General features: G+C 43.5%; 1 protein-coding gene across 5 annotated transcripts in view; it reads right to left on the bottom strand.

The window, feature by feature from the left end:
• The window catches only part of CERS5 (ceramide synthase 5), a 245,043-nt gene that overhangs the window by 51,023 nt on the left and 172,146 nt on the right, over window positions 1-21,874 (bottom strand). For 3 of the 5 annotated variants that reach the window (XM_033939155.1, XM_033939150.1, XM_033939152.1), the window contains 2 exons: window positions 18,126-18,282; window positions 8,447-8,476 (listed from right to left, as the gene is read on the bottom strand). In XM_033939155.1, coding sequence (XP_033795046.1) covers window positions 8,447-8,476; window positions 18,126-18,282 — 187 coding nt within the window. Of the gene's footprint in view, window positions 1-8,446; window positions 8,554-18,125; window positions 18,283-21,874 lie in introns of those variants that run through there. The other 2 variants (XM_033939154.1, XM_033939151.1) reach the window with 2 other exon arrangements.

Genomic DNA, 21,874 nt, shown 5'->3' on the forward strand with positions numbered 1-21,874 from the left:
AAATTCCTAGAGGTCATGAGGGACTGCTTCATGGAGCAACTGGTCACGGAACCAACACGGGGTGACGCCACTCTTGACCTAATCTTCAACGGACTAGAGGGGCCAGCAAAGGAGGTGACAGTATTAGCCCCGCTAGGTAACAGTGATCACAACACGATCCAGTGCAGGCTAGAAATTGGATCATCAAAGGGGAAAAGAACCACAACGACGGCACTCAATTTCAAAAAAGGAAATTATGATGCCATGAGGGAAATGGTGGGAAAAAAACTCAAAGGTAACATAGGGAAGATGGATTCCGTAGAAAAAGCCTGGACCTTACTCAAGGGAACTGTGCACGAAGCGCAAAACCTGTGCATCCCCAAGTTCAGGAAAGGGTGCAAAAAAAATAGAACAAAAAACCCAGTGTGGATAACAAATGCAGTGAAGAAGGCGATAAGCGACAAGAAAGCATCGTTCAGAAAATGGAAAAAAGACAAAACAGAGGAGAACCAAAAAGTGCACAAAGAACACCAGAAGGAGTGTCACCGAGCGGTTAGAAAAGCAAAAAGAGAATATGAAGAGAGACTGGCAGAGGAAGCAACAAACTTCAAGTCGTTCTTCAGATACGTCAAGGGGAAGCAACCGGCAAGAGAAGAAGTGGGACCATTGGATGATGGAGACAGGAAGGGAGTGGTAAAGGAAGAGAAAGAAATAGCTGACAGGTTAAATGAGTTCTTCACGTCAGTTTTCACGAGGGAAGATATAACCAACATCCCAGAACCTGAAGAGAGCGTAAAAGGAGACCAAGATGTAAAACTGGTCAATTTAGAGGTAAGCCAAGAAGATGTACTCAAGCAGATAGACAGACTAAAGAGTGACAAATCTCCAGGTCCGGACGGCATTCACCCAAGGGTACTCAAGGAACTAAAAAACGAAATAGCGGAGCCACTTCGACAAATATACAGCCTATCCTTAAAAACCGGAGAGATCCCGAAGGACTGGAAAATAGCAAATGTCACGCCCATCTTCAAGAAGGGCTCAAGGGGAGACCCAGGAAACTACAGGCCAGTGAGCCTGACCTCAGTCCCAGGAAAGATGATGGAGGCACTGATTAAGGACAGCATCTGTGAACACATCGAAAACAATGAGCAGCTAAAACCGAGTCAGCATGGCTTCTGCAAGGGTAGGTCATGCCTCACAAACTTATTGCACTTCTTCGAGGGGGTAAACAGCCAGGTGGATAAAGGGGAATCTATAGACATCATTTACCTTGACTTCCAAAAAGCCTTCGACAAGGTACCACACGAAAGGCTGCTTAAGAAGATATGGAACCACGGGGTACAAGGGGTGATCCACCGATGGATCAAAAACTGGCTGGCGAACAGGGAACAGAGGGTTGGCGTAAAGGGCCAGTACTCAGACTGGAAAGGGGTCACGAGCGGAGTTCCGCAGGGGTCGGTGCTGGGACCGCTCCTGTTCAATATCTACATAAACGACCTAGAGGCGGGAACCAAGTGTGAGGTTATTAAATTTGCAGATGACACCAAACTATACAGCAGGGCTCAAACCAGGGGAGACTGCGAAAATCTCCAAAAGGATCTAACGCAGCTGGAAAAGTGGGCCGAAAAATGGCAAATGAGCTTCAACATAGGGAAATGCAAGGTCATGCACGTGGGGAAAAAGAACCCGATGTTCACATACAGAATGGGGGGAACACCGCTAGGGGTCAGTAACCTGGAGAGAGACCTGGGAGTGATGGTAGACGCAACACTGAAGGCATCAGCGCAGTGCGCTACAGCCTCAAAGAAAGCTAACAGAATGTTGGGTATCATTAAGAAGGGTATTACGACCAGGACGAAGGAAGTCATCATGCCGCTGTATCGTGCAATGGTGCGGCCGCATCTGGAGTACTGTGTCCAGTACTGGTCGCCGTACCTCAAGAAGGACATGGCAGTACTTGAGGGAGTACAGAGAAGAGCAACTAAACTGATAAAGGGAATGGAAAATCTCCCATATACCGACAGGTTGAAGCAGTTGGGACTTTTCTCACTGGAAAAGCGGAGACTTAGAGGAGACATGATAGAAACCTTCAAGATCCTGAAGGGCATAGAAAAAGTAGACAGGGACAGATTTTTCAAATTAAGGACCACCACAAGTACAAGGGGGCACTCGGAGAAATTGAAAGGGGACAGGTTTAGAACAAACGCTAGGAAGTTCTTTTTCACTCAGAGGGTGGTGGATACATGGAACGTGCTTCCAGAGGCTGTTGTAGACAAGAAAACATTAAATGGTTTCAAAGAAAGTTTGGATAGATTCCTAGAAGAAAAAGGGATTGAAGGGTATAGATAGGTATAGACCACTACTCAGGCAATGGGCCTGATGGGCCGCCGCGGGAGCGGACCGCTGGGCAGGATGGACCTATGGTCTGCCTCAGCGGAGGCAACTTCTTATGTTCTTATGTTCTTATGTTCTTCTTTGTGTCACTATCTCTATTTTCAGCTTTCCCCCCTTTTCCTTTGTTAATGCACCCTGTAGCTAGAATCTTTCCACCCTCCCTCCACTCCGGCCCAGCCCAGTATGAAATATTTCCTTTTGTTTCCCTCCCCTCTCTCTTTCTCTCTCTCTTCTCCTCCCTCACCCACGAGTCCTGCATCTGGCCCTCTCCCTTCTACCTGCACCTGGCAACACCCCCCTGCTCCGCGGCTCTCTTCAGCAACTCGTCAGCAGCGGTGATCAAGACAAGCTGCCGACATCGAGGCCTTCCCTCTACGAGTCCCGCCTTTGTGGAAAAAGGAAGTTGAAACAAGCGGGACTCGCAGAGGGTAGGCCCCGACGTCAGAAGCTTGTGTCGATCGCTGCTGCTGAGTTGCCGAAGAGAGCCGCGGAGCAGGGGATGTGGCCGGAAGCAGGTAGAAGGGAGAGGGAGATAGGAAGGCTGTAGATCTCCGGAGCATGACACCAACCCCGGCCAGGATTTCTTTTTCAGCGTGCACCTTACAACTCCAGCGTCGCGGCGGGAAATAGCCATGCTGAGCAGTGAGCTCAGCACTACACAGATGAAAGCCTTGCTTGCTGATTGGTCCGGCGGCACGGCGGGGCGGGGCCGCCGGACCAATCAGCAAGCAAGGCTTTCATCTGTGTGTGCTGAGCTCACTGCTCAGCATGGCTATTTCCCGCCGCGACGCCGGACTTGTAACTGCATGCCTGCGTGACACACTACCGGAGCCGCAGCAAAGGTGGAAAAGAGCCGCATGCGGCTCTGGAGCCGCAGGTTGCCGACCCCCGATCTAGGTCCTCTCTTAGATGGTTTAGAAAGAATAGAAGAATGGTTGAGTGAACATAAATTGGTTTTAAATATGTCAAAAACAGTAGCATGTTGTATCTCAGGAGATAAGGCAACACCGCAATTAGATTTCTTATTATATAACTATAGTATAAAATTAGTAAATAGTTTCAAGTATTTGAGGATCATAATTGATTGTCACTTGAATTTTGAGGAACAGGTCTCATCCGTGGTAGCCAAAGGTTTTGGGGCATTAAGACAGCTTAGAGCTATTTGAGATTTTTGGATGAGAAATCATTACATACGCTAATTCATGCTTTTGTACTACCTAAGTTAGACTATGGCAATTTAGTATATGCAGGTATAGGAACAGGACAACTGAAACGCCTACAAACAGTACAAAATGCTGCGATTCGTCTGTTAGGTTATGCATATATTCGTGATCATGTGACACCTTTGTATCTGAAATTCCATTGGTTGCCAATGGAATTTAGGATTAAATTCAAGATCTTGATGTTGGCACATAGAGCATTATTTGAGCTACAACCATTATATCTTTCTAATTTGGTGTTATTTTATTCGCCGAGGCGTTTCTTATGATCTTTGAATGATAATAGGGTAGCTGTCCCCCTTATCTCAAAGGCCCATCTTGCCTAAATTAGAGATTGTGCATTCTTTTATTTAGTTCCACGGTTATGAACAGCTTGCTATAGAATTGAGAAAAGAACATAAGAATAGCCTTACTGGGTCAGACCAATGGTCCATCAAGCCCAGTAGCCCATTCTCACGGTGGCCAATCCAGGTCCCTAGTACCTGGCTAAAACCCAAGGTGTAGCAATATTCCATGCTACCAATCCAGGGCAAGCAATGGCTTCCCCCATGTCTTTCTCAATAACAAACTATGGACTTTTCCTCCAGGAACTTGCCCAAACCTTCCTTAAAACCAGCTATGCTATCTGCTCTTATCACATCCTCTGCCAACATGTTCCAGAGCTGAGTGAAAATTTTTTTCCTCCTATTGGTTTTAAAAGACATCTAAAAGCACATTTCTTTCAATTGGCTTTTTTAAATTGAAGAAATGAGTTTGGGACTGCAGTCTGTATTCATTTATTTATTTTTAATAAAATTTTTTAGTTTGTATTAAGTTCTATTATTGATAATTTGATTGTTATAGAATATCATGTATTTTTTAAAATTTTCTTTCCTTTTCTATTTTGAATGGAGTTCTTTTCATAATTGTTTTGAATTATAAATTGTAAACCACTTTGATCCTTTTTTGGTTATATACGCGGTATATAAAGTTTTTAATAAAAATACATTATAAATGCTTTAAATAAATAAATTCTAGCATATAAAACTGTCACCAACATACCTAAATGTAAGTGCTTGCACTTCTGCAAAGTCTATGGCTGGCATTTATGCAGTATTTTGCACATAACCTGTGTAAAAAAAGTCTGCCCCACCTATGCTCCGCCCATTCCTCTCCCTTCTGACAAACCATTTTAGTGTGCAATTATGCAACAGCAGTTAGGTGCTCTGCTATCATTTACATGTGCAAGTGTTCGCTTGTCCATGTGAATGGCAATATTCTATAAAAGTATGCAAAGGGCACTTAAATGTAAGCAATCTGTTATAGAATGAGGGGGATGATGCCCATCTTCCCTGCTTTCTCAAATAATCATTGTATGCATGAGCCATACAAACTAATGCTAAAATGTTTGATCATGCTCCTTTTGATATGCCATCATTGACTCCTGATTAATTTTAGAATCCAGGTTTTAATTTTTTTAACCCCCCCCTCTACCTAGTTTTACTCATTTCCTTGCATCTCTGCCCATTCTATGTAATATTCATGGTTCCAGTTTTTATTTAATTTAATTTTAATTTTCTATACCGTTCTCCCAGGGGAGCTCAGAACAGTTTACATTAATTTATTCAGGTACTCAAGCATTTTTCTCTGTCTGTCCTGGCAGGCTCACAATCTCATCATGTACCTTGAGCAATGGGGGGATTAAGTGACTTGCTCAGGATCACAAGGAGCAGTGTGGTTTTGAACCCAAAACTTCAGGGTGTAGCTTTAAACCACTGCACCACACTCTCCCCCACTCAGAACTAAAGTACATTCTCTTATATCGGCCTCTCATTTTAGAACATCCTCCTACTCTTCCTGTGTTTTGAGAGCTCGCTTCCCAGATTGAAGACTGCCCTTTACACACTCCTTTTTCTCTTACACATTTGGCAGTTGGGTTGACTCCAATTAGCTTGGCTATCTGGGGGAGAAATATCTCTAGAAATAATTTTAGATTTTCCCTAGATCTTTTTCTTTGCCTTTAATAATAATAAATTTATTCTTCTATACCACCATTACCCAAGAGTTCTACGCGGTTTACACCATAAGAAACTGAACAATCAGCGAAGTACATACATGTCATAAGATTAAAAAAAACCAGGGTTAAAAGTTGTCATCTTACTTATTTTCTTTTTTAAATTTTATATTATGAAATGATTTTCCCTTTAATTTTGTGAACTGTTTTTGTTAGCAAGTCAAGAAAGGCAGTATATAATGCCAAATAAAATGCATACAACAATGCTATTTTAAGTTTGTATTTTAGGTGTTTTTCTGTTTGCATTGATATTCACGTTTTACCTACATTCACTACTGACAATGCCAGAAATAACCTTGGATGAAGACAAATGTAAATTTGACATCCGGTTCTAAAAAAAAAAAAAGTCAGTTTAATGAGACCAAAAGTTTTTTAAATTGGTTTAAAAACTTCACCACCAAAAATTTAAGAGTCAAATTTAGCAGTGACTAGTTCATTTAACTGCTACTCAAAGTGACCTCTCTCACTTCTCAGAAAAAATTATCCAGCTGAGTCATACTTCTATGTATCTACAGTTCAGGCAGGGAAACTAACAATGAATTTTACTAATCACTTTATCTACTTGCTTCTTAAACTCAGTGTAGAGGAAAATAGTCACTAAAATCCACAGAACTAAATCAGCTATGCTAAATGTTTTCATAACTTTTGTCAGTCTCATGCATCATTTATTTATTTACTAGTACATAGGGATGGTCCAGAGATATCTGATGCCCTACGTGAACCTTCAACCATACGTCTCCCCCCCAAAAAAAAAGTCCATTTTTTTCCTTTTCACCTGGTGTACATACCTCTCTTTTTTTCTATCACCTTCTAGGCATCCCCCTATGCCCCCTCCTTCTTCCAGAGCTAATGTCACCACCAACTTACTTCTGTCATCCACCCTGATTGTGGCATGAAGACTTTGAGCAGTGGTTCCCAACCCTGTCCTGGAGGACCCCCCAAGCCAATCGAGTTTTCAGGATAGCCCTAATGAAAATGCATGGAGCAGATTTGCATGCCTGTCACTTCCATTATATGCCCCCTGATTTAAAAAAATAAAGTGTGAAAGCCTGATCTAGTAGGAGGGCCAGCCTTGCTAGCAGAAAAGATCAAATATGGATGAAAAAATCCAAACAATGTACCTTTGCTCCTTGGGCAAAGTTTGCATGTGATAAAGAGAAAAAAAGGGCGTATGCATGCCATGGCTTTCATTCTCTCAGTCTCTTTCCTGATACACCAGTTCTTCAATCCCGTTTCTACTTTCCCATCTCTTAGGAGTATGGTATTTTGGCTTTCACACTGCAGAACCCTGCAGGGCTTCTTAGTGTCTTCTGTAAGCTATGACAGACACTCATCCTTGCACTACACAAAGTGGAGCCCAAGCTCCCCACCTGACGGCCCCTTGAATATCTTGGTGCCACAGGCTGTATTTGCCTCTTCAGCACCTGTTGTGCTAATCAATACTTTAGTTACTGCACATGCACAGCCTGTGTGGTGCATGTTACATCAACCACTGAGTGGTAAAAATACATGTGCACACCTACAGACATCATCTACTTTTTAAAATGTATTTATGGTGGTAGAATGTGCGTTAGGTGATAAGTATATGGGCCAAATATATGGCAACCTTTTTGCTGACTGTGATAATAACTAGAATTATGTAAGCTAAACATAATTTGCTTATTTTAATAGCTGCTTTAACTTTGTTTTAATTTAATGCTAGTGTCACCTTTTCACTCTGATGAATATGTATAGCCTATAATCAAAAGGGATCCAAACATTTTTGGTTCACAGTGTTCTCAGGCTATACACCATCCTCTCAGATCTACTCTCTCCTCCTTTGCTGGCAGGGATGCCCAACTCCTCTCATATGAGGAAAGGCGAAAAAGGTTAGGTCTTTTCAGCTTGGAAGAGAGACTGTTGAAGTGGGATATGATTGAGGTCTACAAAATTCTGAGTGGTATAAAATGGGTAAAAGTGAATTGATGTTTCACGGTTTCAAAAAGTACTAAGGTCAGGGAACACTCAGTGAAGTTACAGAAATGCTTTTAAAACAAGTAAGAGGAAATTTTTTTTCACCAAAGAATAACTGAGCTCTGGAACTCATTGCCTGAGGATGTGGGTTTAAAAAGAAGGCTTGGACAAGTTCCTGGTGGAAAAGTTAATAGTCTGCTATTGAGACAGACATGGGGGAAGTCACTGCTTGCCCTGGGATTGGCAGCATGGAATGTTGCTATTTGGATTTCTGCCAGGTACTTGTGACCTGGATTGCCCACTGTTGGAAGCAGGATACTGGGCCACTGGTCTGACCCAGTACGGCTAGTCTTATGTTCCAAGCCTCAGGCTTGCTGCCTGAATCCTGAGCAGTGAGCAATCTGCAGCATGCTGCAGCCGCTAATGTTGGTACTCTTGCACATACTCAGTTTAACATACTGCAGTTTGGGGTTACATTAGTCAAGAAAGTACAGCACAAACTTCTCAAACCACTCACTTCCATGTGACAGCACTATAAAAAGAAGCAAGCAAATATATCAGTGTGGGCTGATCTGAGAAGTTGCAGAGTAAAAATAATTTCAAGACTTATTACACATTCACATATCTTTAATAAAAGCAAGAGTAAATAAAGGCTCAATCAGAAAAACAAATGTTGCGAAACAGGAGGAAGACTGATGAAAGGAAAGGGAAATTAAAAAGGAAAATGTAGCATAAGAAGGGAAACGACACGAGTGACACATGTGCCTCATGGAAAGGAATGGAGGTGAGGAAGAACAAGAGACAATATGTCAAAGACTATACAGGCAAAAGCATAGATTAAACTTACATGCAAAGGATGAAATTTCCCAGTTCCAACCTGGCACAGAGAAAAGGAGTGAGAAAAGAGTGAAGTGAGGAGTGCTAAGGCATCTAGTCCTTCCCTGGCTAGGTCACCTGGTCAGGAGAGAAAAGCAAGTAGAAGAGCAAAATGTACATTTCGAGGTGCAGCAACAAAGAAGAGCAAGAGGTAGAGACTTGTCTTATGAGCAGCTGCCAAATGACACTCAACTATGGACCATTTCTACAATAGCCATGCTGAGGTCTCCCTGCCCACCCCTTACAGTGGGACCTCATGCTCTCCCTCTGCTGTGGCTTCCTGTCACCACTGGTTAGCACCAAGTACAGGAAAAGCAAAGAGCAAAGTTCCATCACTTATCTCTCCACATTACAACACAGCTTTACAAGCATCATTATAAAAATGTTTTTAAAAGCTAGAAGTATTCTCTCTACATAAAATAAGAAATTTAATCAATTGTTTTCAAAACTTCCAAGATAAAATCTGGTAGCTTTCACATATGGCATCATTCACAGCATCTAGCTCAGTGGTCTCAAACTCAAACCCTTTGCAGGGCCACATTTTGGATTTGTAGATACTTGGAGGGCCATAGAAAAAATAGTTAATGTCTTATTAAAGAAATGACAATTTTGCATGAGGTAAAACTCTTTATAGTTTATAAATCTTTCCTTTAACTGTTAAAGGAAAGATTTATAAACTATAAAGAATTTTACCTCATACAAAAATGTCATTTCTTTAATAAGACATTAACTATTTTTTTCTGCAGCCCTCACAGTTTAAGTTTAACATCTTTCCTTTCTCAAAACTGACACATTTCAATCACTATATTGAAAATAAAATCATTTTCCCTACCTTTGTTGTCTGTTGACTATTTTTATGTGCTTTTAGCTATGTTTCCAGGGCCTTTTTGCCTATTGACTGTTTTTCTCCGTCTTCACTTTCTACTTTGCATCCATTTTTGGCATTAACTTAACATTCAATTTTTCCATTTTTCTGCTTTCTTCTCAAAATCTACTTTTCCATGTCTTACCTTCTCTCTCCTCCCCCCCCCCCCAGTGTAACATTTCTCTTTCCCTTCCTCCTTTCTGGCCCCCCCTCCCAGTCCAACATTTCTCACTCCTTTCCACCAGTTCAACATTTTTTTCTCTCTTCCTCCTGCATGCTGCTCCTCTGGTCCTCTTTCATTCCCCCCAACTAACATCTTTCTCTCTCTTTCTCCCTCCATGAGTCCAACTTTTCACTCTCTGCCCTTCCCCCAGTGTAACATTTTTCCTTCCCTCCTTTCTGTCCTCCCCATCAATCTCGCCCTCTCCATGATTCCAACACTTTCTGCCTCCTGCATGCTTTCTTTCTCTGTCCTTGCCTCTTTCCTCGAGTGGCATCCATCTTTCCTCCTCAAGTGGCATCCCTCTTTCACACACCCCAACCCAACATGCTCTCTCCCCATGCACAGTCTCACCCTCTCCTCCAGAATGTAGCACCTTTCCTTTCCCTCCCTTTCTGTCAGGTCCAGCAGCTCCTCTTCTTCTTTCCTTTCACCTCCCCCTGTCCAGCAGTACCCCTTCCTTCCTCCCCCCCCTTGCCCAGCAGTACCCCTTCTCCCCTGTCCAGCAGCACCTCTTCTCCCTTCCTTTTACCTCCCCCGCATGTCCAGCAGTACTCCTTCCCTCCTCCCCCTGTCCAGCAGTACCCCTTCTCCCTTCCCTCCTCTCCCTGTCCAGCAATATCTCTCCTTTCTTTAGCCTAGTGGCAGCTCACTATGTACTTTTAACTTAGTCACACAGCTGCCACTAGCATTAGTTTAGATTTAGCCTCAGTTTCATCAGGCTGCCTCGGGGTTTTTACTAGGCCGCCCGCCTCACATCATCGAAGTGGGCCGGCCTAGCAAAGGCTCCACGGCTGCCTGATGAAACTGCGGCTAAATCTAAACTAATGCTAGTGGCAGCTGTGTGACTAAGTTAATAGTACATAGTGAGCTGCCACTAGGCTAAAGAAAGGAGAGGTATTGCTGGACAGTGGGAGGAGGGAAGGGAGAAGGGGTACTGCTGGACAGGGGGAGGAGGGAAGGAGTACTGCTGGACATGGGGTCCGCATATGCTGAATAAACATCTGTGCTTTCTTCAAGTCTCTAAGTTTTGTGGCTGCCCAAAGTGACCTTTCATTTGGCGCTTCTGAACAGGGACTTGAAGGTCTATTGACCACCGGCTACTCGACTGGTCACTTGTGTCTGGTCTGAGAACCGACCTGTCTGCTAAGCTGGCTGGATTCCTCTTGGAATTTGTAGACCTCGTGGCTCTGGCCGGCTCAACTGATTAATCGAGTTCTGGGTTAAAGTGCAGTATCTGTCTGGGGTTGGCCACCAAACTGGTAAGTGGAGGAATTGATCATTCCTCTCCTGTTTCTTTTCCGTTGCTTTAGTAAATGACTTGATCTATCATTGAAACAGCGGGGAGGGATTCTAGGAACTGTGTCTGTTTGGGAAACAAAACTGAACTAATCTGTAGATCAGAAGTTAGACAATAAACGTAAGCTGTTTGCATTTACAGGGCTCAGCATGATTCGGATGCATCCTTAAAAAAAAAAAAAAAAAAAACGGTGTAGGTTGAACATTTCAGGAGTCAGGGAATTGATTAGAACTGGCTATATTTCTATTATTCTGTATTTGTAAAGGAAGAAAATTGTACGAAAGTACAGAGATTGCTTTTTGCACGGACCGTTTATCTGCATGTATGTGTGGGTTTTTTGTGTGTGCATGACATTCAAAATCCCCATCCTTTGTATTTCTATCCCGGGTACCTTATGAGTTCTGTATATCCAATATGAATTTTTGTTCTCCATGTTTGTTTTATAAAGTACTTTTAGAATTGTGTAATGCCCTGAATGACTGATTAGGTGATTAATCAACTTTTAATTACACTTGACCTAACAAAAGTGGAGGTTAAGTGCCCATCTTTTCTGTACATTGAAATACATGGTAAATCAGGGTTTGCAAATCTGGTTCAGGGTAATAGCCGATTTTGTTATGTAAGTGGTGTGATGGGATCTCATGAGTGACAATGTGTGTGAATTTATCTTTTAAACCTAAAAAAATTCTGAAAAGTACTACATCTGTAATTTGATCTCTTTCACCTTTAAGCATCTCTCTCTCCTCTGTGAAATTCTGAAGGGAGGGGGAGTAAGTCTCTCCTGCTGCTTCACTTTTACCACAGGGATACGAATTTAATAGCAGAGACTCATGTAGATTGTAACAAAAAGGTTTAAAGTTGTGTATATGGATTATCTTTTGTGAGTACAGTAAAACCTTGGTTTGCGAGCATAATTTGTTCCAGAAGCATGCTTGTAGTCCAGGGCACTCGTGTATCAAGGCGAGTTTCCCCATAGGAAATAATGGAAACTCAGACGATTTGTTCTACAACCCAAAACTTTAATACAAAAATATACATACTTGTATTGCAAGACCTCACTTGTTTGGAACAGTCACTGCACTCCTGCAGCATCATAGAGAGAGGATCCATTGGCTCAGTTGTGATAATGTGATGCCCGTATACTGTATGTGCTTGTATTGCAAGACGTTGCTAGTATATCAAGTTAAAATTTAATAAAATGTTTTGCTTGTCTTGCAGAACACTTGCAAACCAAGTTATTTGCAATCCAAAGTTTTACTGTATATTCCAATCTTTGTTTTTGTATTTCTTTTATAAATCATGTAAGCTTAGTATAAGAATGTAATTTTTAGGAATGCTTTTGTATGGAAGTAAATATTTTTGCCAGTCAGATGATAGTGAAGGGACTGCTGCTTTAGAGCGCGTTTCTGTCAGACTACACTGCTTAGTGGGTGGACCCAGAACTGAATTTTACTTAATTTTTACAAGTCAGCTCTATGGGGTAGGAACCTGATACAGAATAGGGATTGAGAACAATTCTTATGTGCTAGTAGACAGTTTTACTTGAGTCTTTTAGATAGTGGGTTTGCCTTTTAAATTTTCCTGTGGCCATATTTACACTGATTCCAAATATGCCTTTCTTGTGTCACCTACCTTGGCTTTCAAATCTCCCAGGGTACTCGGTCCCTTCCTCACACCCAGGTCCAGGCCGTCTGTAGTCTCCCTGTCCCTGATAAACACAAGGCTCTGCGCACCTTCCTCAGTATTGCAGGATACTGTCACATCTGGATTCCTAATTTTTCTACCATTGCCCGCCCTCTGTATGATTCCACCAAAGGCGCGGACTCAGCCCCTTTTCTCTGGACCCAACTCCAAGATCGGGCTATCCGCTGCCTGCAAAACTTCTGACTCGGGCTCCTGCCCTCGGCCTTCCTGACCCCTTCAAACCTTTCCAGCTCTTTGTTCATGAAAAATCCGGTATCGCAGCCGGGGTCCTTACCCAGTTCCTTGGCTCCTGGCGTAGGCCCATTGCCTATCTCTCTCAACATTTGGATCCTGTTGCTGCCTGGTGGCCTCCCTGCCTTTGGGCAATTGCTGCTGTCTCAGATCTTTTACAGCATGCTAACAAACTCACTTTCGGTCAGCTTATTAACCTCTTTGTTCCGCACTGTGTGACCTCTCTTCTAGAGCATAAAGGCTCCCTATGGCTCACGAACAACTGCCTCCTTAAATACCAAGCCCTTCTTTGCAAAAACCCTCAGGTCTCTCTTGTTGTCTCTTCCCTCCTTGACCCCTCCACTCTCCTTTCCGTTTCCTCCCAGCCGGTCGCGCACAACTGCCTTGACACTGTTGACTATTCTTCCTGTCCTGGTCTCACTGATATCCCACTCCGGGACCCTGATCTCACTCTTTTTACAGATGGCAGTTCGTCTGTCACCCCTTTTGATGCCCATATCGCTAGTTATGCAGTAGTCTCTGCCACTTCCCCTTTACTCATGGGCCCCCTGCTCTCTGGTAATTCTACCCAAGAAGCTGAGCTGTATGCCCTCCCTTCTGCCCTGTGCCACTCTGCCTCTCAGTCTTGCAACATATACACTTACTCCAAATATGCTGTCCTTACCTTGCATTCCCATAGGGCCATCTGGAAACATTGAGGTTTCGTTACAGCCTCCGGCCACCTGATCCAACATGTTCCCCTCATTCTTGACCTCCTCGAGGCCGTCAAATTGCCCTCCCGTGTTGCGGTTATGCACTGTCGAGCCCATCATCGTGTCACTGATCTCGTCTCACGCGGCAATGCCCTTGCCGACCGCACAGCCCGAGCTGCCAGCCTCGGCCCCCCACCTTCGGTTCCTCTGTACACCATCATTCCTTTTCTGGACACCCTTACATCCCAGTACACTTCTCAGGAACAGACTTGGGTCCGCACTCTTTCAGGCCAGTCTGTCCTGAAAGGGGGGATGGATACAAATATGCGCCAATTCAAGTGACAATCCAGACCCACACACTGATACTTCAAACGTGAGCACAGCGGGTACCCTCATATTCATTCCTCAACATCTGGCCCTCACGATTGTCAAAAGATGCCATGATCTGGCGCACTCTGGAGAACCAGCTATGAAAATGACTCTCAAGAGACATTTCTTTATCAATCACCTTGATCAGCTAGTCCGGAATATAGTCCGACAATGTGTTGTTGGTTCTAGAACAAATTCCCCAATCAGACGACTGCCACCTCTTGGACACCAACCCATTGGAACACATTCGATGCAGGTCCTATCTGTAGATTTTACCCACATGCCCACTTTCCGTTCCCTCAGTCACCTCCTAGTCTTCAGACACCCTGACTAGATGGGTCGAAGCCTTCCCTACTCGCACTGAATGCGCCAGGGAAGTAACCAAACACCTCCTGAATGATATAATTCCGTGCTTCGGTCTCCCCGTTTCCATAGGCAGCGACAACGGCCTCGTCTTCATTGCTGATGTCATACAACAAACTGCTCAGGCCCTCCAAATTGAATGGAAATTATATGCTGCTTACCATCCCCAGAGCTGAAAGGATGAACAGAACCCTTAAGACCCTTCTCATCAAACGAATTGAAAAACCAATCTGCCCTGGCCTATCTTGTTGCCTTCTGTTCTTTTTCATATCAGGTGTACCCTGTCAAAACACACTGGACTGTCCTCGTTTCAGCTCATGTTTGGCCGCCTATCGCCCATCATGAACCCAGACCCTGGTTCTTTTGCTACTCTGGGATCAGATATCTTCCAGAGTCAGATCCAATCCTTACCTAAAGCCCTTCAAGAGCTCCATCAATGGGTCCTGGAAAGGGCCCCACTACCGGTAGCTACACAAGTCCATGGGTATGTCCCTGGAAATACAGTATGGCTAAAACTTGGAAGTCAGACCCCCTGAAACCTAGATGGATAGGTCCTTTTACTGTCCTAATTTCTTCTCTTACAGTTGTCAAGGTGTCTGGACATGAAACTTGGTTCCACTACAACACAGATCTTCAGCTGAAGCTTTCTAAGACCTCAAAAAGTTCTGAATATTTACCACTGTACTTAGCAGGTGTTCTGAATATAATTCTTTACAAGTGTTTGAGTTTAATTGACTGCCTGTGGTTCACCACTGTCTTTAGCAAGTGTCTTGAGTATAACTGTTTGAAGTTTTCTAAGTTGTGCCTGAAAGAAAAATGAGCTTCTTATGTTAGCATTGTAGGCGCCTTTTGTCTTATATATATCTGATATTTGTGTTGCCCTCACTGTCTTATGCTTTTTTTCTGTAGTTCTTTCCTATTGTACTTAAGTGCCCCTAGCTCCTTTGCCTGATGTTTGTTTGCATGATGGAGTTAAGTACAGAAAGTGTCAAACATCATGGTGATGAAGTTTAAAAGTGGGCAAAAATCTGCATTGATAATGTTGAGGGTCCACTTATCAACCAGACTCTTATTGTACACCCCACTCGCCCGGTATCTTTGTATTTTAATGCATGTGTTATTTGATGTTGCTCAAGGTCATGGTACTACCCCTAATACAGTTTTGTGTGGCTCCCTAGATTGACAGCGTTATTATACCAAATGTGCTAAGTATACATGTCTGTATAACCTGATGCCTTTAAGAAATGCCCCTATGAGGAAACTTTCACTAATGGTAGAGCCTGTCCTTTATAGGAATAACCCACACAAATATCCCCTTATACCCCCTCTGCCTCACTTACTTTAGGTCCTAGCTCCGGTCCCTTGTGTACTACAGGCTACTGCAATCCCATGGTTTTCACTATCACTGACCCACATAACTGGAATGCCAATGTCCAAGTCCAGAAGCCGCATGGCATTGTATATTGATGGTAAAAGGTGAGACCCAGGTACTGTTGTATATGTCCGTATTGTATCCCGCCCATGTGCTCCTGTCCATCACTCTGTGATGTTTCTCCAGTTTTATGAAATTATGAAAGTAGATACTGATATTCCTGTAATCCCTAGAAATCTGTTTATACAGTTTGCTGAAACTATAGGCCAGACTCTTAATGTTAGCAATTGTTTTGTATGAGGAGGGACTGGTATGGTAGAACAGTGGCCATGGGAGGCAAAGCAGCTGTACATGTTAAACCTGACTTCACAGAGCCTCACTTTTACGTCAGGTCCACGACCTTCACGATGGGCCTTGCGAACCTCCATTGTTGCTTCCCACTGTCTTCAGCACCCTTCAGACACTGCTTAATGAGACTTCCTATGAATGATGGTCAGGTCCTGATGGTCGATTTTGGCTCTGTGATCTGTTTGCCTACTCTTGGTTGCCTGCTAACTGGACTGGTACATGTGTACTTGGCTTGATCTGCCCCAGCTTCTTCCTGTTACCGCTGGTGAACACCTGGGAGCCCCTGTATTCGACAACAGGGGTCACCAAAAGCGGTCTACTGCCACTAATTCCCTTAAAATAGGTGAATGAGGAGATGACTGTCCTGCAGAACGGATCATCGCTGCTTATGGACCTGCTACTTGGGCTGAAGATGGCTGCTATGGTTATCAGACCCCTATTTATATGCTTAACCGCATCATTTGCTTGCAGGCTGTTCTTGAACTCATTACCAATGAAACAGCTCGTGCATTGGCTACTATTAGCAAGGCAAATGCTAAAATGCGCAGTGCTATCTATCAGAACTGCCTAGCTCTAGACTACTTGCTGGCGGCAGAAGGTGGTGCCTGTGGCAAATTTAACCTCTCCAACTGCTGCCTTGAACTTGATGATGATGGTAAAGTGATTGAGAAAGTTGTGGATCGTATCACCAAGTTGGCTCATGTTCCTGTCCAGATCTGGCTTAGCCTTACTGCAGACTGGCTCTCTGGCACCTTCGGCTCCTGGTTGCCCTCTGGTTCAGCAATAAAGACCATCTCTTGCTGGTTGCCACCCTGTCTTCTCTGCTCCTTTGCTGCCTACCCTGTTTGGTCCCCATAGCCATAAAGCTGTTCCACCGAACTGTTGACTCTGCTGTTGACCATTCCACTGCTGCTATGGCCCTTGCGCTTCCCAAGTATCGACCAGTCCCTACAACTGATCCTGACCTTCCTCCTTCTTGAACTTTATCAGGCTCATCTCCTTTCTCCTTCATTCGACTAGCCTGAAAGGGGGAACTGAAGGAGTCTGGGACTGGTTTTCTAAGTGTTGAACTAAGTTTTCTCTTTAATAAAATGCTGAATTATGTTTAGCTGCAGACCTAACTTATCTCATGTTCTAGCCTGCCTGCACTGGGTGTTTTAGCTTGGGCATTCTAGCTTCTTATGGCTATCTCAGCATAAACGACATATAACAGAAAGACTGCAGGGCTTAGATAAGTGACCTGCTAGTGTGAGCTTAGGACCAATGATTGTTAAGAAAAGTAACACGTGAAAAGTTTTTTCTAGAATTCAGTTGTATAGCCAGAAGAATGTATAAATATTTCTGTAACTTCCTGGTTTCTGGACTTCTGAAGCCAGCTTTGGGCTCAGGGATCCGCATATGCTGAATAAACATCTGTTCTTTCTTCAAGTCTCTAAGTTTTGTGGCTGCCCAAAGTTACCTTTCAAAAGCAAATGTTGCACATCCATGGAGAAGGCAGGAAGTCAGCTGACACCGGCGCCAGCAATCGGGGCAGAAGGCAGGAAGTCAGTTGATGCCGGCACTGGCGGCATAAGGCAGGAAGAGAAAGCAAATGTTGCATATCCATGGAGAAGGAAGGAAGTCGGCTGACGCTGGCGATCGGGGCAGAAGGCAGGAAGTCAACTGACGCTGGCACCAATGATCAGCGGCAGAAGGCACTTCTGAGATCTGGAGGGCCACAAGTTTGAGACCACTGATCTAGCTGGATCTGAATAACCACATGCTACTATATGCAAGACAGTTTGTGACCTTTTGCTAACACAACTATTTCCAGAAAAGGAATGAGGTCACTATAAAATTTTAACAGCAGTAACTTGCACACAGTTGATTTGTCTATATGGGGAGACTATCACTATTCTGGGTGATATCTCCCCATGAGATAAAGTAGTATCTCATGCATTAGAAAAGCTTCATTTGCAGGCTAGGTCACACACAATGTTTAACTTCATGGAATTGGGAAGATTTATATAGGAAAATACTGTACTTCTAGAAAAAAACAATTGCTTTTATTTTTCAAGCTAAGCTTCCCTCCACCTGATTAATAAATGGCTTACTGATAGTAAAATGCCCTAAATGTGACATGTGACAGCAAAAAAGCAGACCTTCTATTTATCTAAATCCGGCAATAAAAATAGCACCATTCTTACCTTTCCCCTAGCCAGGGCTTTATAAGCAATGCGAATGATTAGATAAGACCAGATGACATGCAAGACTTGCAAGATCAGTAGCAAGCCATTAAATAACCACCAGGATGGGTAAGGTCCAATTAGTGCCCAACTCTCAAAGAGTGCTGTATTTAAGATCCTAAAATAGAAAATAAAAACCAGGCATCAAACTTTGATATATGTTTGATGGATCTTATGGTGCAAGATAAAGTTACTTACCTGTAGTAAGTATTCAACAATGGAACTTAAATTCTCACAGATGTTTGACATTACCAATGGAGCCTGGTGTGGGAAGCAACTTTTCTAGAAGTCACTAAGCGGGCTTACTGTGCATGCATGACTGTTCCTGCCTGTCACATGGGATCTCCTTAGTTCATTTAAAGCTAGAAGAATGCAACTCCTTGGAGAAGTGGGAGGGTTGTGAGGAGTCTAAGTCCTGCTGTCTTCAGAGAAGACCTGCTACAGGTAACTTCATTTTCTCCAAGGACAAGCAAAACTGCTGAATCCTCATATATGGACTCCCTATCCATTGGCTGCTGCCTTCAACAAAAAAAAGGAGAACAAGTAACGCTGCCAGAGACATAGCTACCATTAAGTGAGCCTGGCAAAACGCCCAAGGATGCCTAATGGTAGGATGTAACACAAGAAATGGTAGGATGTAACACAGGAAAGGAATGGCAAGGAAGAGGGGAGAAGCTGGATGGGTGTGGGAAGGAACAGAGACAGAAGAGGTTATTGTTAAGTGGTTTGAGTCTTTTCTACAAGAGTGACAGTTTTAGATAATACTATGATTAGAAACATTGTCATGGCTTACCACGAAGTTCACTGCTGTCTGAATTATTATTTATGTTCAATTCTGTTTATTAAGTCATCACATACATAATGTATACAAGAAAAAAAAAAAAAGAAAAGATTACAGTTTCAAATGTCTGTCAACTGAAACAACATATCAACACTGTACATATTCCCTCTCCCTCCCCTCCACTAGCTCCACCATACTACAACCCCTCCTCCACCCCCCCTATCTTAACAATCCCCCCAACTACAGATGCCTCATACCCCCTTCAGCTAATACACTTGAAAAGCTGCCACGGAATACTATTCTTTTTTTTTTTTTTTTTTTTAATTATTTATTTATAAATTTCAAATTTACAATTCAAGATGAAATCTTGTACAGAAAGTGATTACATCAAATGAACAAAGAAATAAACCTCATAAATTTACATAGAAAATAAAAATTTTTTTTTGTATAATCTCTCAAGTCCACAATTATGATCCATGATGTATATTGAACAGAACTAAAAGAAACTTATTTCATTAAAGATAAGCTGTACATGGTAAACTGATATTCAGGCGTCTAATTTATTGAAGCCCTCATTCTTACCCCTTCTCCAGGCGGGACAAGGAGAGAAAGGCCGTTAGCTGGTTTGGCTCAAAGAAAACATATTTCTGGGAATTATAGTGAACTATACACTTGCAGGGATGACGAAGATAAAAAGTTCCCCCTAGAGCCAAAACACCAGGTTTTAATATTAGAAACTCCTTTCTACGTCTTTGTGTATCTCTTGCCAAATCTGGGAACATCTGTATTTTTAGATCAAGAAACTTTTTCTCTTTATTTTTAAAGAATAATCTCAGAAGCCAATTCTTATCCATCGTAATAGCCAAGGTCACAATCAATGTAGCAGGTGTAGCAACTTCTTTATCAGATAATTCAAGCAAAGCTGATACATCAATTGGTCCCTGAATTTTTTCTTCTTGAATATCTTGAGTTTTATTAGGTAGATAATAGACCTGGGTGAAAGGAGGCATTAAATCTTCCGATACTTCCAGTATCTCCAGCATATACCTTTTTAACATTTCTCTTGGAGTCACTGTCGAGATCCGTGGAAAATTAATCAATCTTAAGTTATTATTCCTGGAGAAATTTTCAAATGTCTCTATCTTTCTTCTTAAATTTATATTATCCTTAATTAGAGTGTCCTGAAGCAATTTGGAAGATTTAAGTTGATCTTTAATACTTTGAATATCTAATTTGGATTCTCCCAAGTCTTGTTTTATCTGAGAAACTTCTTTCTCTTGAATTTTTATTTTTCCCTCTATTTGAAGATGATTAGTATTTACTGTCTTAGTTAAATTAGCAATCAGATCCCACAAAGCCTCCAATGTAACTTCTTGGGGTTTCACTATGTTAAATGTCTGCAAGTTTAATAGTGATAAGTTAGGCTCACCAGCTGAGGGACCTTCTCCTCTCCGTATCTCCTGTGTCGGGGTTGATTCTGAGATGGAAATCTCCTCGTGTGCACTCAGGCTCAACTGCGATCCCTGTGAGCCTGGGTTGATGTTCTTCTCGCCGTTCCCCACAGCCTCTGGGAGGGGGCCCAAGCCGACTTCCGGCTGCCTCCCCACTCCCGGGGAACTAGCGGCTCGAGGGTTGGGAGGAGGGATTCGTGCGTCGGGGCTCAATGTGATCTCGTGAGCCCGAGGAGACTCTTCCAGTCTGTCATCAGGAAGCGTCTCAGCCGGGGGCGATACCGACGCTCCGATGACGCCCTGCATCCGCCGCAGCAACTCCTCAATATTACCGGAGGAGGCTATTCCGGGACGCCGTGAGGCCGAAGAAGCTCCCTTTCCCCTTCTCTTCGGCATAGCAAAAACTCTGCCGCACCAACGCCAGAGAAGTAAGTTTTTAGGAGGTAGGCTTGCCGACGGCGTTCAGCAGACCACAACCGCGGCCATCTTGGATCCCACGGAATACTATTCTAATGTATTTAATAATAGATTATGCCCTCTGGATGGCAAGAATTGCAGAAATGGTTCCCAAGTATGCAAGAATAATAATTTTCAGTTCCAGGTACCCCTAGCGTCCCTGGCTGCCCAGCTAACCAAATCAGCAATTCCCAGGGCAGGTTCCAGGAATAGAGTGTGGATTTACAAGAAAGATTAGCAAAGGTAAAAACCTAATCTTTCGTTCTAGTACAATTCCGCTCTATTCCTGGACAACTGGGATGTAAGAGAGCAGTCCGGATAAGTCAGGGTGGGACCGATAATAATAATAATAATAATAATAATAATAATAATTTTATTCTTACATACCGCCAAAGCCATAATAGTTCGAGGTGGTTTACAATAAGAAGTACTGGACAATCAGTGAAGAACAATACATATCATCAGAAATACATACAGGATAGAAAGATAAAAAAATTAAAACAATGAATCCTTAGGTCCCCTCTGCACCAAGGAGATGAGCGTGGGAGCCCTGCTCCGCCCCCCTCCCGACACAGGAGAGCCCATCGCTGACTACATTCACACCGGAGGAGCCTGCCTTCTCATCAGGCCCCCTCTCCACTGAGGAGAGGAACTTGGGAGCCCTGCTCCGCCCCCCTCCCGACACCGGAGAGCCCATCACTGACTTCATTCACACTGGAGGAGCCTGCTTTCTCATCAGGCCCCCTCTGCACCGAGGAGAGGAGCGTGGGAGCCCTGCTCCGCCCCCCTCCCGACACAGGAGAGCCCATCTCTGACTACATTCACACTGGAGGAGCCTGCCTTCTCATCAGGCCCCCTCTGCACCGAGGAGAGGAGCGTGGGAGCCCTGCTCCGCCCCCCCTCCTGACACAGGAGAGCCCATCGCTGACTACATTCACACCGGAGGAGCCTGCCTTCTCATCAGGCCCCCTCTGCACTGAGGAGAGGAGCGTGAGAGCCCTGCTCCGACCCCCTCCCGACAC

The sequence above is a fragment of the Geotrypetes seraphini genome, chromosome 3, assembly GCF_902459505.1.
Source record: "Geotrypetes seraphini chromosome 3, aGeoSer1.1, whole genome shotgun sequence".
In the NCBI taxonomy this organism is placed as follows: domain Eukaryota; kingdom Metazoa; phylum Chordata; class Amphibia; order Gymnophiona; family Dermophiidae; genus Geotrypetes; species Geotrypetes seraphini.